General features: G+C 42.3%; 1 protein-coding gene across 34 annotated transcripts in view; it reads right to left on the bottom strand.

Annotated features, from left to right (window-relative positions):
* Window positions 1-11,545: 11,545 nt before the first annotated feature.
* Window positions 11,546-15,926, bottom strand: part of RIMS1 (regulating synaptic membrane exocytosis 1) — a 400,323-nt gene continuing 395,942 nt past the window's right edge. For all 34 annotated transcript variants that reach the window (XM_015569421.1, XM_015569410.1, XM_015569411.1 and 31 more), the window contains 3 exons: window positions 15,705-15,806; window positions 14,966-15,105; window positions 11,546-14,170 (listed from right to left, as the gene is read on the bottom strand). In XM_015569421.1, coding sequence (XP_015424907.1) covers window positions 13,952-14,170; window positions 14,966-15,105; window positions 15,705-15,806 — 461 coding nt within the window. In that variant the 3' untranslated portion in view covers window positions 11,546-13,951. The remainder of the gene's footprint in view (window positions 14,171-14,965; window positions 15,106-15,704; window positions 15,807-15,926) is intronic.

The raw sequence follows: 15,926 nt of genomic DNA, 5'->3' as shown, positions 1-15,926 counted from the left end.
GCAGGGATTGCCTTTGGTACAGGCAATTGAGTGGATTATAAGTGGAGGGTTAAAATGCATATTTTTTAACAAGTGGAGAATTCCTTTTCTGACACCTGTTTGTGGAAAAAAACATGTCCTTAAATCACTCTTGTGTAAATAGGTTACCCTTTTGCAGTGTTAAAAAAACAAAAACAAAAGAAACACTTGGGAGCTGAGCAGGCCCAATTGCATAAACACAATGGAGTGGAAGTCAGCATCTCTGGAACCCTGGCTGCCCAGGAGCTCCCAGGAGGTCACCCCCAGAGGCCACCCCCGAGGGAGAAGGTAAGTTGCCTTCTGTGGATGTTACAATGTGCCCAATTGAAATGCACATTGCCTATGGCATCCCCAGCACTGTGATCTTACAGTCTACACTAGTGTTGGAGAACTGTGGACCAGCCATGGGCACTTGTGAAATGCTAAGGACCAAGACAGCTCATCTGAAGGGGAGGCAGGGCCTGGGTAAGCAAACGCTACAAGTGGGCAGGGGGAAGGCCCGACTGCTCATTGACAGCTGATGGTTGTGGAGTGACCAGCAAGGTGTGGGTGGGTAATCAAATTACTGGCCGAAGACTTCTCCAGGCCACACAATGTTCTGCCTACAGGAGGGGTGGGGTATGGACGTGGCAAGGGACTTACAGAAATAGAAAAGCCACCCAAAAGTATAAAGCAAAGAGTGCATATCCTTTTAAAAAACTGGCATTTAATGAGGTTTATGGAAAGAAAACATGTTTTTCTCCATTCTTGGTCTCTGACAAGCTAGTGGGGGCAGGGGAAAGGTGAAGTGACCCATAGGTTTTCTAACTTGAAATGAGCATGTTTTTGTGAATTTTTTTGGGGGGGAGGGACAGGGAATAGGAGCCTTTGTGTGGTATTTGTAGTTTCCAAAGCACTGCCACAGGTCATGCTTCTCCTTAACTACATCCTTCCACAACTGGGGTCTGTGTCGAATGACTTCTGCAGATTCCACAATGGTTTGTGGGCAGGTTGTGGTGAGGATGCCAACTGACCAGACGGAATCGTTTCCCGCCCCTGGGGAGCACCTTTTTGGCTTTTTTTTTAAAAAAACCTTTTAAAATAGAAGAGTGGTTTTGAAATGATACTAAAGTGATGCTTAAATTTGAGTAGGTCCTTAAGTCTTTTATTAAAAACCCACTTTTCATAATAAAAATAATATGAAAAATTATTATGATGTATTGATAATAAAGATGATGATAATCCGCCGGCACTCAGTGTATGTTGGGAATTGCACCAAGCACAGGTCTAATGCCATTCTCACAGCAACCCTTTTAGGAAAGTCATGCTGTTTGCCCCAATTTGGAGATAAGGGATTTGAAGCACCGTGTGCGCCAGTTACTCACAAAAGGCTACAAAGCTAGTGTCTATTGCAGTTTGGATTCGACCCCCACTGTGCCTTGTCTGCAACTGTGCTGGCATTGTGAAGCACACATCCCCTTGTTCCCAGCGAATGCCACCCAGCTTGCTCTCTTACCTCATGCTTCTCACCAAGGATGGCCTACCACCGCAAGAGGTCTGCACCCTGCACTCTGGAGAATGCCATAGGAGCGGCTCTCCGTGATCCATTACAAGGCCCTGGATAGTCTGGCATAACGGCTAAGAACATTGCGTCAGAGAGACCTGGGAACAAACACTGGCTCAGCAATTGTTATGTACTTACGCTTTCTGAGGCTCAGTTTTCTTTTCTGTAAATGCAGGCAATCCCACTACCTTTAGGTTTAGTGGGACCATGGACATTAAATGCAATCCTATATAATAAGAGAGTGATATGCTAATTAGCCTGGATATGCCAATTAGTCATGACCAGATATCCTAATTAGCCACGACTGGATATGCTAATTAGTAACAACCAGTATGCAAATTGACCATCACTCCAACACCCCCAAGATGGCCACCCCCATGTGGCCACAAGATGGCCAGCAGGGGAGGGCAGTTGTGGGGGACCAGACCTGCAGGGGAGGGCAGTTGTGGGGGACCAGACCTGCAGGGGAGGGCAGCTGGGGGCGATCAGGCTGGCAGGGGAGGGCCATTGTGGGGGACCAGGCCTACAGGGGAACAGTTAGGTGTTGATCAGGCTGGCAGACAGAAGCAGTTAGGGGCAATCAGGTAGGCAGGCAGGGAAGCAATTGGGAGCCAGCAGTCCTGGATTGTGAGAGGGATCTCCAACTGCCCATTTAGGCCCAATTCTACAGGGGTCCCAGATTGGAGAGGGTGCAGGCTGGGCTGAGGGACACTCCCCTGCGCGTCCCCCCCCCCCCGCACACATTTTGTGCACCGGGCCTCTAGTAACTACATAAAATGCTGGTGACTACTAAGTCTTCAATATGATGATGATGTTGTTATCTCTGTTACACTGAAGTTTTCTGAAAATCTCATCATTGTTTGGCTGTGTCTACTGTATCTTCCCTCAGCCTTCACTAAGGGAGGGCAACTCATTCAAATGATTATTGACAAGCTATCTCAGGCACTGTGCCAGGCACTTGGGATGGAGAAATAAACATCATCCTTGATCTTAAAGAAATTACTTGACTGGTCAGAGGAGCAGGCCAAAAATAATTAGCATGTGATAATGAAGGTGTTACTGTTGTGCTTGGGCACAGGGAGGAACAGCTGGTTCTATCTGGGGGCCGTCAAGAGGTGTTCCCAGATGTGCTGTGAGCTAGATAAATACAAGGCAGGTTCAAATCCCGTGTCTTCTCCAAGAGGGGAAGATGGCAAGACCACATTTCCCTGTGTCCCTGAATGAGCTTGGTGCCAGGACAAGGCAAAGGTGTTACCTGTGGCTGTCCTTGTTGCTGCATGCCCAGGTTGGCCTGCAAAAGGGACTCTAAGACAGCGGTTCCCCATAGAGCATGTCAGTACGGACTTCAGGTTTCTCCCTACTGTCTGTTGCCCTGAGACGGCTACTTCCCTCCTTGTTCAGAGTTTCCATCCTTAGGAGAGCTCTGTTGGAGGAGAAGATGGTCAGATCCCTTTCATTGGCCACCATTTGCTTTCACCCTGGCCACTCAAAATACACGTCTTCCGTGTAAACTCTGCTCTCAGCTCCACAGGCCAGCGAAGAACCTGGGCCACCCCAATCTTTCCTGAAGCGGTTTCATTGGCAACCAGGACCCGGCTGGAGACCTCACCAAGCCCTAGTGGGACTCAGTGGGACCCTGAAGGAGTGAGTGTCTGTGCACCCTCTGCTTTTATTATTTATTTTAAAATTTTTGTTAATACTCACCCAAGGATATTTTTCCCACTGCTTTTCAGATAGAGTGGAAAGAAGGGAGGGAGGGGGAAAGAGACAGAGGAGAGAGAGAGAGGGAGAAATATCGATGCGAGAGAGAGACACATTGATTGGTTGTCACACCCTGACCAGAGCCAGGGATTGAACCTGAAACCCAGGTGCATGCCCTTGACCAGGAACCGAACTGGCAAACCGTCTGTTCGAAGGCCGGCACTCTAACCACTGAGACACAGCAGCCAGGGCCACCCTCTGCTTTTACAAGTAAGAAGTAAGAGCCCACACAGGGAGACTCTCTCCGGCACAAAGGCAGACCCCGCAGCCATGGCTTTGTATTTGTAGAGCCTCTTTCATCTGGACCCCTCAAAGCAGGGGTGATTTCACAGCTTGGGGCTTACCTAGTGAGATGAATGTCATCATTCTTCACATTGTTTCTGTAAGGAATCAGGAGTGAGAAAATCAAAGGATTCTCCAGTGGACTCCTTTGTTCTCCTTATTTTTTGAAATATTTTTTAAGCAATGTCCTTGGCATTCCTTTATAGTTACTTTTTCAGTTATCTGTGAAAATGCTACACCAAAATGCTGGAGTGAAGATCATAGAATATTGTTCGGTTCCCCAGTCAGGACAGCCCAGTTGATCTTCCACAGTAATCAGAGCTGAAACCAGCCGATGTCTGTGTGGTCCATAATTTGGCTGGGGATTGTCCGTGAAGAGGTCCACAGTGAGGTAAGAGTAACTTCTCTCCTCCTGCCAACCACAGGTCATGCCTGGGGTGTTCCTAAGGAGATCCTAATAATGAGAAAAAAAATATTGAGGACCCCCAGTTCACTGTATGACATTTACCAGACAGGGATCACTTAGCAGTGGTTCTCAACTTGGCTGCACATTAGAATCACCTGGGAACCTTTTTAAAATCCCAATTTCTGGGCCTCATCCTCCGGAAATTGTTTCTTTGTTACTAATGTTGTGGCCCCACCCCATAACAAAGAAACAGAATTTCCGGAGGATGAGGGCCAGAAATCAGGATTTTAAAAAGATTCCCAGGTGATTCTAATGTGCAGCCAAGGTTGAGAACCACTGATTTAGGGCAAGGCTTCTCAAACTCTCATGTCTGTAGGAATCACCCGGCCAGCCTGTTCAACAGCTGGTTCTCATTCCATCAGTCTGGGCTGGAACCGGAAGTTCTGCCTTCCTGACTATTTCCCAGGTGTTGCCGATTCTGCTGGTCAGAGGAATGGACTTTTAATAGGCACAGGTCAGACCCTATGTCCGTGCTCATGTGAGCACACCTGTACCTGTTCATGCTGTGAAAGTGGGAGAGAAAGAAAAGCACACCTTTTATGCTTGTGAGATTTTCAACATTTCAAAGATTTTTCATATACATTCCTCTTAGGCAAGCAGGGCAGTTAGTATATTACCCTGTGTATTCTGGGTAGTATTTTCTACCCAGTGACAAATACACAATGAGATTCCTTTTTTTTATCTGCACTTGATCACCGAAAGACTAATGTAAATAGAATATTTTTTGTCATGTATTATAGTATTTTTTTCATTACTAGAGTATCTGTATACTAGATGTACTAGTTAATAATGCAGATTTTTTCAATAGATGGAGTTACACATATGTTGATATATATGCGATTTGATATGTATGCTATTTTGTTGTATTGCGCCTTCAGATTACCATTTGTTCCAATCGATGGCACACGCACTTTCTGAGCAGCACTTTAAAACGTTCGAAGAAGTGGAAAATTGGGTCTCTGAATGGATTACAAAATCTGAATTATTAACCGGTTAATAAGTAATCTGCATTATTAACCTGTTAATACAGATTTTTGTAATCAAAGAAAACACAATAATTTCAAGAGAAACATCAAAAGTGCTTTATTCAAAGTAATGTCCATCGCTAGCTACACATTTCCCCCCATCTTTCAGGTAATTACTGGATTCTGTCCCAATAGAACTTTTCTTGTTTTGAGGCAGAGCATTCAGAGACCCAATTTTCCATTTCTTCGCATGTTTTGCAGGAGGGTTCACAGAGGCGTGTCTGGGGAAGGGGGTTTCTTTACCAAAGATGCATCTCCAGAAACTCCCACATCCATAGTCTAGTGAACTTTCCTGCTTTGGCCGATATCTCCTGGCTGCTCTGCAGATGGACTCAAAGCCCATAATTCTGGTGAGAAGAGAATAATTAGAGTGATACCTGCCGGGGAATACGCTGCCTCCCAGCTGTCGTGGATTGAATGGTGTCCCCCACCCCAAGATAGAAGTCTGCCTGGAACCTCAGCCTGTGACTTGGTCTGGACATCTTCATAGCTTTCATTAAGGTCAAGCTCTGGAGATGAGATCAATCCTGACTTAGGGATGTGCCCTAAATCCAATGAGTGTCCTTGTAAGTCACAGAAAAGGAGAAGAGAGAGAGAGAGAGAGAGAGAGAGAGAGAGAGAGAGGAGAGGCACCGCAGGATGGGGGCAGAGAGTAGAGCGACACTGCTAGAAGCCAAAGATTGCCAGAAGCTGGAAGAGACAAGGAAGGATTCTCCCAATTAGGTGTTTGAGGGAGTGTGGCCCCCCTGACACTGTGGTCTCAGATCCCTGGCCTCTAGAACTATAAAACTATGCACGTTTGCTTTTTTGAGCCATCAAGTTTGCAGCAATTTGCTGTGGCAGCTCTAGGAAGCTAATACACAACTCCTGACAAATATTTCAGGTTAAAAATGGTGCAACCTGGGCAGTTCCTCTCAGTGCTGTGGCCCCAGGGCCCCAGGGTCCCAGTCACAGGGCCTTTGGGTGGCAGATGTATGTGGTGCCTGTGGGTGAGAGTGGTGGCATCAGCCCTGAGGACAGGAGAGCTACTATTAGACAAATGGAAAAATAGAGGTTCTCTGGCAGACACATTTGCAAACTGACAATGAACTTGCTGTGCCCTCGAGGAAGGTGAGTCAGACACAGAATTCGCTCAATAACTAAGACCTGTTGGCTCATTCTCAATGGAGGTAAAGATGGAAACATTGTGTGTGTCTATCATTGCAAAATGTGTATACTCTGACATGTTTTTATGCTTTGGAAAAAGTGCTTTGCCTACAAGTTTTAGCCGTAACCTTGAGGTTTAGTCAGTTCTAGTCTAAATCTCCTTCACTTCAGACTTCACAGCGGTATTGCCCCTGCAGAAGGCCCTTCTGCCTTTGGTAGTTTGCGGAGCTGCATGAAGCTCTACTGCCATCGTGTGGTCAGCATGCGCCACTACACCCATTTTTGATGAAGTTCCTGTTCTTACCAACAGAGGGCAGGGATTGAGGCCTCTCCCGGGAACCCTTGTTTATAATTTTGAGTTTTTGGCATTGAGCTAGTATGGCAGGGTGAGGTTTGAAACGGAATATTTAGATTGAGAAGAACCATATAATACAACCTCTGTTTGCGTGTTATTAATGCGGTGGAAATGCACAAATATTGCACAGCCTCCCTGGAGGTGAAGACAGACTATTTTGAATTTCTGATTCTTTTTTAATTCCCACCCAGTCAGGGTTTTCATGGCATACTTTCTAGGAAGCAATTTACATAGCTTAGTAGAGTCATATTTGGTGAGTGGCTGCTATTAAATTAAGGGAATCATGCTTTCTTTTCCTCCATCTAACGGCTCAGGACAGTGGGACTTTCCTGCCTGCCCTGTGTCCCATTCCTCTTCCCAGCCAATCAAGTTACAGCTCAGAGCTCTGGCTGGAGTTTTGAAAGTTCTGGAACCTTCTACCTTTTCTACCAATATCTAGAGACAAGACTGCTCCGCAGTTTTCTGGAGCATTATTTGAAAATGTGTCTTCAAGAGAAACAAGTTTTTAAAGGGTAAGAAAAGAATTCTTAGAACATTGCTCCAGGGGATTCAACTTACCGATCTTCATTAAATGGAGCAGACATCTAAGTGGCTGAAAGCCATAACCAGCGTCACCTGGACACTGCTTTCCAGGCCTGGGCCCTCCCACCTTTCTACTGAAAGTCAGATCCACCAACTGGGGCATCACCCGAGAGCAGGGCCCGTTTCATATGGGTTATACTTGCAATTTTAATGAGCTACTTTCCCAGGGCAGACATTTCCATATTGGTATGCATAGGTTGAGAAATCAAAGCACCATTTTTGATATGATAATACATTTAAAGAAAGGAAAAACAAAAGCAGACCAAACCAAAGCCTTGTTTTCGGACTACAAGATGGAGAATTGCATTCAAGACAAATGTTGGCTACAGGCAACTAAAAAGTATAGAACTTAACTTTGTCTCTTATCTGAAGGAAGAGCTATAGACCCCTTGAGCATTTATAACCATAGCCATGTTAGGAGTAGGAGGTGAAATTTTTATGTTTATCAAAAAGAGATCAAGTTCTAATAGACTGAAAAACAGTGATCTAGGAGAATGTAGAGTTAGTTCTCACTCTTTCTGCCACTCATTCGTTTTACCATCTTGTTTTTTGTACACATTCTATGTTCCAGGCACTGAAATGCTAGTTTAGGTCATTTTTTCTTTGAATTATTTCAAAAGGATTTACAAATAATTTCATCCACCCACTTTATTATAACAGGATTGGAAAAAGGCATAAAGAGAGAAAAAATGCATTAGCCATGAGCTCCACCATAGTTGATATTGGAATGTAATTGTGGAGCAGTGCTCTGAATAGCCAGGGTATATTGAGACCACATACTGGGTTATGTTACTCCTATAGTGGTCCCAGGAAGAAATTTAGGAGGTCCATGAACTTGGATGAGAAGAAAAGAAATGCCCCTTTACTTTTTTCTTACCTCTAGTTGAAAATTGGGCATCTTTCCACTATCACTGTAGGCAACAAACCACAATAGCATAATAGTAGCTGTGACATCATTATCAATAAAATTTACAGATATTTTTATAACACACTAGAGTTGCTGCAGATAACTTGAATTATTATTTTTGCTCATCATCACTTCAAAAATACAGTAGTTACTGGGTCTTTCACTATTTTATTTAGTCCTACAGTAAAGAAGTCATATATATGTATGAACCCATCACAAATTTGTTTTTAAAATGTTTTAAATTTTTTTAATATAGTTGTTTTTTCTAACTCTATGTACTTTTTAAATGAGTTTAACATTATTCTGAGAAGGAGTCTAAAGGCTTTACCAGGCACCATAAGGGTCCCAATTGGATAAAAGGCTAAGAACCCAGTGGTGGAAGAAGGTGCAAGTCTATAGAAGAAAACATTTTTCAGACACTAAGTGATCAACTGTTGAGCACACAAACGAAAGCATCATGTACATCTATTTGAAAAAAGAAAAATCCTGAGTGATATATTGGAAAATATCTGACAAAAATATATAGCTAATGTAAGAAGAATTAAATACATACACACACACACACACACACACACACACACACAGTGGGGCCTTGACTTATGAGTTTAATTCGTTCTGAGACCGAGCTCATTAAGAGTCATTGATCAGTTGCCTCCTGCATGCCCCACACTGGGGATTGAGCCCGCACCTAGGCATGTGCCCTGACTGGGAATTGAACTGTGACTTGACTTTCTGGTTCATAGGCCGACACTCAACCACTGAACCACACCAGCTAGGCAAGAAGAATTTTTAGTTAATATTCAATAAAAACCAAAGGCAAAACATTATAGACAAATGTGGTGATTTTACATGGAGTGAGCGTGATGGCAGGAATAAGTCAATGTGACTGGGCGTGTATTCTCTGGTGATTTTACTTTATGTGTTGGTAGAACTTGGAAAATCTAGAGGAATGAAGAGATAACAAAACACATATGAGTCCAAAAAACCATGACAGGTTTTCTGCTATCGTGGAGCTTACATTCGTGTGTGTGTGTGTTTGTGTGTGTGTAGGTGTGTGTAGGGAGGGCAATGGCCCTGTTGACTCATATGGAGGTACCCATTTTTCCAACTAAGACACAAGAATTTTCTACATTTCCCTTTTCCGGACTTTGTCTTGCCCATTGTCTTGTCATTGTAGAATGTGTACTGGTACACATATCAAAGGCAGGGACTTCATTTATGGCCATTCTGAGTGCTGTTTAGTTTTGGTATATTTATATTTATATTTATATTTTTATTTTTATTTTTATTCTGTGCCTCCTTCTTTCTTAGATGTAGGTCCTTTATGAAGTGATTGTGGTAGAGCAACTGTTATTCATGCATACACATTGGCCAGATCCCACTGGAGGGGTAGGGGCAAGCCCCAATGGTATATAACCAAAGTGAGCCAAGTAGAATTGTGACAAATGTTTACAAGGAGGGATAAGGCAATGGAATCTCTTTTGGAAGCAGACACCTGAGAGGCGTAGGGACTGACTCTGGGAGGGCCGAGAAACTCCATGGGGCTGGGAGTCAAGGTGTATCAGTTCAACTCCAAGATGCAGATTTTTGTGAGGATGCAGAACTGAGGAACACTCTTGCACTGGGACTGGGGGCAAGAAGTAGGGTACGGGTACTCAGATGGTGATTTTTCCTGGAAACCAAAGGATAAGTCTGGGTTTGGCTGAAGATCTCACTTTGTTCTGCATCCTTGATTCATTTCTCTTCCTGAAACCTGCATAGGATGTACTCGAGGTTTGATAGTGCCAAGAGTGACTGCAGCAGAGGAGGACACACGGAGAGAGAGTCAGTGGAGAACAACTGTAGACATTTTAGTGGTTGGAAAAGAGTTCACCTGCCTCATGTCCCTATTCCGGCACCTCCCCCGTAATAGCACAGGTGCTTGGGAAACCATGCAGGCCGAGGGCTGCTTCAGGCGGAGGATGGTTGGGTTAGAGGGCTTTCCCATCTGGTGGGCTCTTTGTTCTTGAAGATATAGCTCATCTTGAAGATATAGGCTCAGAGTCCTCCAGACCTCAGTTCATACCCCAGCTCCATCCCCAACTGCATTGTGACCTTTGGCCTCTTGCTTAGCGCTTCAAGCTGCAGATCCTTTATGAGAAATAGGGGCCATAAGAGAATTTAACACATAGGGCTATTATGAGAATTAAACACAATCCTGTAGCCCTTTGTACACTAGTAAAATGTATGTAATTGCAATTTTTTTAATGCAATGATCTCTCTTCATAGACAGAGTGCTCCTTTAAGACAGGGTAAGGTTTTTTGTTTTTGTTTTTTCCTTTTTCTTTTTGTCCCAAGTGCTTAATATCTAGTACCCAACAAAGCCCTTAATGCTCTTAGTTAGGTCTTTTTTCTTTTCATTTTTATATCCCAAGTGCTTAATGTCTAGCACCCAACAAAGCCCTTAATGCTGTTAGTTAAGTAAAATCAGATAATATCTCTGGCTGGAATTTCCAGAAAGTAGGTTGTCAGGTTCAACAAGAAACCATGAAGACTTAGCAAAATCGCTTCTCCTCTGGTTACTTCTCTTCATTGCAGGCCCTGAAGTCATAATGCTGTGCAGATGTGTCTGACTTGATAGACTTTTGTTTTTCTGTCTAGAAAATAAGGAGCCACATTCAGTTGCCTATTTTAATGGCAGACTACCCGCCCCTCCCTGCCCCCCCCCCGCACACACACACACACACACACACACACACGTGCTCTCTCGCTGCCTGTGCACTAAACAGCTTCACTCTGACAGCTGGCTGTCAACGGAATCCATCAATTGTTTTAGTCTCTTGTTGACCCAGCCTAACAGATAATTTCAGGTCCTGTAGACCAAACAACTGATTGGTTCAATAGGGTAAGATTTACTCAACTTGTTTAAAAAACTTGAAATAACTGATGTAGTGACATGTTTCAAATTGCTTTATAGTCTCAAATTTGGCACTGAGTCAGCTATGTTTATTTTACTTTACACATGTAAGGGCCCTTAAAAGGGGAAAAGTAGATCTCAACAGTTATTTTACTACCAAACAACGTGGGATCAGTGCTTCAGTGTGAAAATGCTGATTGTGAAATCTGTAAACACACTATTGGAGAAAAAAAATTTCATGAAATTAAGTTAAGAAAGCTAATAATTTCTCTTTTATCATGTCACTTTTAGAGACTCTACTATATTGGAAAATATATTTCCTAAGGTTCGATTGAAGAGGATTTAATATATTTCTTGGTTAAGTCAGCCTACACTAAGGCAAGGTTTTACAAATCCATTAGGGGTTTGGAAGAGAAAGACGGAGAGAGGACCCAGATGCTTTGACGAGGGACGCAGGAATTGACATTTTGATATGTCGCATTATGTGAGATGATTTGGCAATTGGACAACAGAGTTGTCTCTTGTATTAGCACACCCAAACAGCAGCAGAAAAACAACCTTCCATTTTATTTTCATGAGATTTATTGTTCTTTAATAATGCCACTTTTCAGAAGTATAGTCATGTGCTCACTTAGACAGGCTGACAAAGTGAAAACTTGTACGTGATGCAAAGTACCCTTTGGGCCATAGATTAAGACATAGATAGTGCAGTGACAAGTCAAGTCAAATGCCCGCAGCAGACAACAAATCCCAACCTCCCCTTCCCATGATCTGGCTCCCATTTTGCACCATAGAACCCACAGTGGATATCTGGGCAAAACATAGAACACAGATGGCTACCGACAGACATGAAAAGTAAATTTTATTAAACATGTTTACATACATGAGTTGGAAGTTCATTTAAAAGCACAGGGGAGTGTTTAAGACAAGTGGTCAAAATAGAAAGATACTACCCAATTATAGTTGATTGTTGGCCACTAAGACAGAACGGAGTCTAGTAGAAGTGCACCAATGCTTCAGTTCTTCCTGCTCAGCATGGTGAGTAGTGGTCAGTCTGTGCCCTGTGGAATGATGGGCAGGTGATTCTGGCGTGTGTAAATAATGGTAAAGAATTCACTTGGTGCAGGCAGTATGTCTATGGATTAAAACCTAGTGTGTACACAGTGTCTACATGTGTTACAGCCCCACAGTTAGAATCTACACCAAAATATTTATTAGAAGGAATTTGGTCCATACTACATCACGTTTTCCAGAGGGTAAAAAATAAAGTCCATCTATAGACATTTCACCCCAGGCTCACAGATCGAGTCTGGCAGAAACCTGCAAAATGCCTATAACAAAAACGGATGGCTTAGATTTCTTGGTTATTTCAGTATAGTAATTAACGAGCAAAATGTACAAGTACATGCAACATACAAGCGGGCCTATGTGGAACTAACATACATTATTAAATAGCCTTTTGTGTCTTTTCTCTTTCATTTTTTTTATTATTTTATTTTATTTTACAAAATGTGCATGCAGCGTTGAACAGTTCCAAGTCATGCTGCTCTATCTGTGTAGTCACAAAAGTTGAATGACTCATAAAAGGAGGAGAACATGTCAATGCACCTGCAGGGTCTGCAGGATGGAACGCACACACAGAATGCCACAAGGGAAAGTCAAGGCCAAGAAAAACTCAGATGAAGAAAATGCACATTGAAATTTGACTTTGTTTTATCTCCCCCCAAAAAGTAAGATACTTTGCATTAAAAAAAACCCAAAAATGAGCTTTGTGCTTGCATCGATCTCAAAGAAATGTAAACTAAAATTCGATAAAAACATTAGTTTAGTGCAGAATAGTTCAACTGGAATTTCCAGTGAGATACTGAGCAGCTCATACCATGCTCTTTCCGGGTGGACGGGTGTGTCTGCACTGAGGCACGGCCGAGAAGCCCGGGCGTAGCCCACAGTGTCTTAGGTCCAAATCCACTTTAATCACCATTTGAAGTCAAAAGTGTGGTTTATACACATGAGCATATACTTTTTTTTTATATCGGGAAGAAAAAGGCATTACAAGGAGTGTTTCCCAGGTACGATTATGCAGTTAATTTTAGTTCCCAGCATTAGTTGCAGATTGACTTCTGTAAAAGTCTTCCATGCAGAACAATGGAAAAGAAAGTAATATTTTTAGAATGTGAACAGATGTGCTCTCCATTAAACATGGTGATTCGGGGATTATTTTTTTGGAAGGTAACTTTTTTTGTTTTCTGGGTTTCCACACATCAGACTGAAGAATGAGAGCATGAAAGCCAGTGGAGCCCTTCAGGGGCCGCGCCTTGTTCAGCTGTGGAACACGCAGGGGAGATGCTACAGAGGCTGCTTCAGCCCTTTTTGTGGCGAGTTTGGAAAAAGAAAGGAAGGGTCTCTGTAAGCATCACGGGGCCTGTCATGACACAGCCGAGAACCAGTGTAAATAACTCAGTAAAAAACGAAACAAAACAAATCCCAAAGCAACAAGTGACACACACAGAAACAAAACACGAAAGAACAAAACTTGTCGAACACCAGGGAAATAACACTGCTCGTGGTCTGTGTAAAAACGTGTAAAATACAACTTATCACAGAGCGAGAGTTTCCAGTTTGTTCAATTTGGGGTGCGTGCGTGTGGGCATATGTGTGTGTCTGCGTGGGTGCATGCGTGTGTGTGTATGTGTGTGTGTGTAAATTTGAAGTTTCTTCTTTTTCTGTGTTTTAGAAGCATCAGTGGTTCTCACTAGCTTGTTGGCTCTTATTGTAATCTGATACACTGCCTTGTTCTGTCATATGAAGCCAGATTTGAAACAACAGTTGGGACACATTATTGAAAAACTACTACAGGCAAAGCACAAGTTGATTGTCTGTCTCCAACAATGCTTTTGATCATGAAATATCTGGTTCCGATTATTATCCTGAAAGGTTGAGCTTTATTGGAATGACTCTAGTATGAGTTCACTACGATCGAATGCAGGGAGGCCCAGTTGAACTTTCCAGAGATGATTGGGAAGCCCGGCGGGTTAGGGGAGTGAGTGTGGGATCCACCAACGATGACGGTGGGAACAATTTGTACCATCCGATTACCATACTGGACAGATCAAGTTCTTCCAATAAGATCTGGGCCACCCCCATAAAGCATTTATGGTCCATTCTTCCATAGTCTCCCCAGACGATCACCTGCAGAGACAGAGAAAGACAATACACTTAAACTCCTCTCTAGAGTTGTACCTTAGGAGAGTTGAAAGCAACTATTCTGTAAAAGGGGCCAGTCAGCTAAGGAGAGGAAATGAATATAACCAACACCACGGAGGAAAACTAGGTAAGAAGATACTAACATGAAGGTGCTCAGAAAGACACTTCACAATATGTTTTGGATTCAATGGAAGGCAGGTAATGTTTTCCTAGTCAATGAGGGGTATTACATACATAAACCTTGTTAAAGAAATACATATACAATTTCATTTACATATAAATTCAACACCTTCTTTAGTAACCACTCTCTAATAAGCAATGCACCTGACATTCAGCCAGTCCTGAATATTTGCTGGTCCCTGAACACTTCTGTTTTCCTTTCCTTTCTTCTTCATTGTGTCTCATGTCTGTAGATAATAATGCTCAATAAACTATTACTGGCATCATTTGCCTTGATATCTATCATCATCATCTACATCTAGCTATCAAGATGAGGCAAGGGGTGACAAATAGGGCAAAAGTAGAGGAGAGGATAGAGAAGAAAGAAAAGAAGGTAGAGAAAAAAGAAAAAGTTTAATTTTATTAAAGTCCCTTAAACCCATATGTATTTTAATACATTAATTTCACAGCCAACAGCGACTTGCTATTTTTCTCTACGGGAGAATGTTATACCACATTCCTCTCCACTGAACTTGAGTCTCTTCCTGTTTGATCACCTCTCGGTGTCTACAGGGATAATGTGAATTTTCAATGGAAAAAGTCACAGGAGCTATTACTCACCTGAAGAACTTTACCCTGCGGGCTTTCATCAAACACCAGGGACTGTTGATACAAAGGATCAAGGGTTTTCCGTGCAATTCTTGTCTTCTTCTTGGCTATACAGGCCCCATTTTCCAAAAGATATACCTTGACATATGGAGCTAAACAAAGGTAACATTAATGCATGAGAAGTTAATCCTTTACATTAAATTGGTTATACTAGAAAATGCCTTACTAGGGATTTAGAGATGCTTACAGGAAGTTTTCCATTGACTATTTAAATTTTTTACAATTTAAAGTGTTTCAGAAATTCTACTCCTTCACTCCCATATGTTATCACTACAGCCAGTTTCATAATTTCAAATAAATGTATGCAAGTTACCTTAAGACTTTGACTTACTTGGGGTACATCTGGAATTACAATTCAGGTTTATATCTTAAAGCTCATTGTTTCCTTGTATTACAACAAAACTTTTTCCTTTTGCATTTCTAAATGTACCAAAAAACTAATTGAAGCTAAGAAACATAAGCTAAGAAACAATCATAACTGAACTTTTCCTAATATGACAATATTATTCCTAATACTTTCTGACAGAATAATTGTGCAAAGATTCATTTTTATAGTCTCAAAAAACACAGAAAAGCTGCCTTTTAATCAATCAGATGATAAAAAAAAAACCCAGCATATAAACTTCAATGCAGCAGGTGTTTTGAGTTTTTTGCCCGCGTGATATTTTCTGGTCCAAACCCCTTCCCTTACCAGGTGTAGATTTGGAGCCAGGTTTTTGCGTGAGGCTTCGTGCTCTAATCACTTCAACTTCTAATTGGCCCTTTTTATCCTCCATTCCAATTTGTATATCGCCTGCAAGTGGAGGGGAAGCAAAATGTTTCAGCTTCTTTGAAGTTATGTGCAGTTAAAAAAATAGAGGTCTGTTAAGCTCCAAATTAGGATCTTTGTGATCTTGATAAAAACAAAGATTTA

This window comes from Myotis davidii, unplaced genomic scaffold, assembly GCF_000327345.1.
Source record: "Myotis davidii unplaced genomic scaffold, ASM32734v1 scaffold104, whole genome shotgun sequence".
In the NCBI taxonomy this organism is placed as follows: domain Eukaryota; kingdom Metazoa; phylum Chordata; class Mammalia; order Chiroptera; family Vespertilionidae; genus Myotis; species Myotis davidii.
Note: the sequence above shows the minus strand (reverse complement) of the source record. Positions and strands in the feature narration are given on the sequence as shown.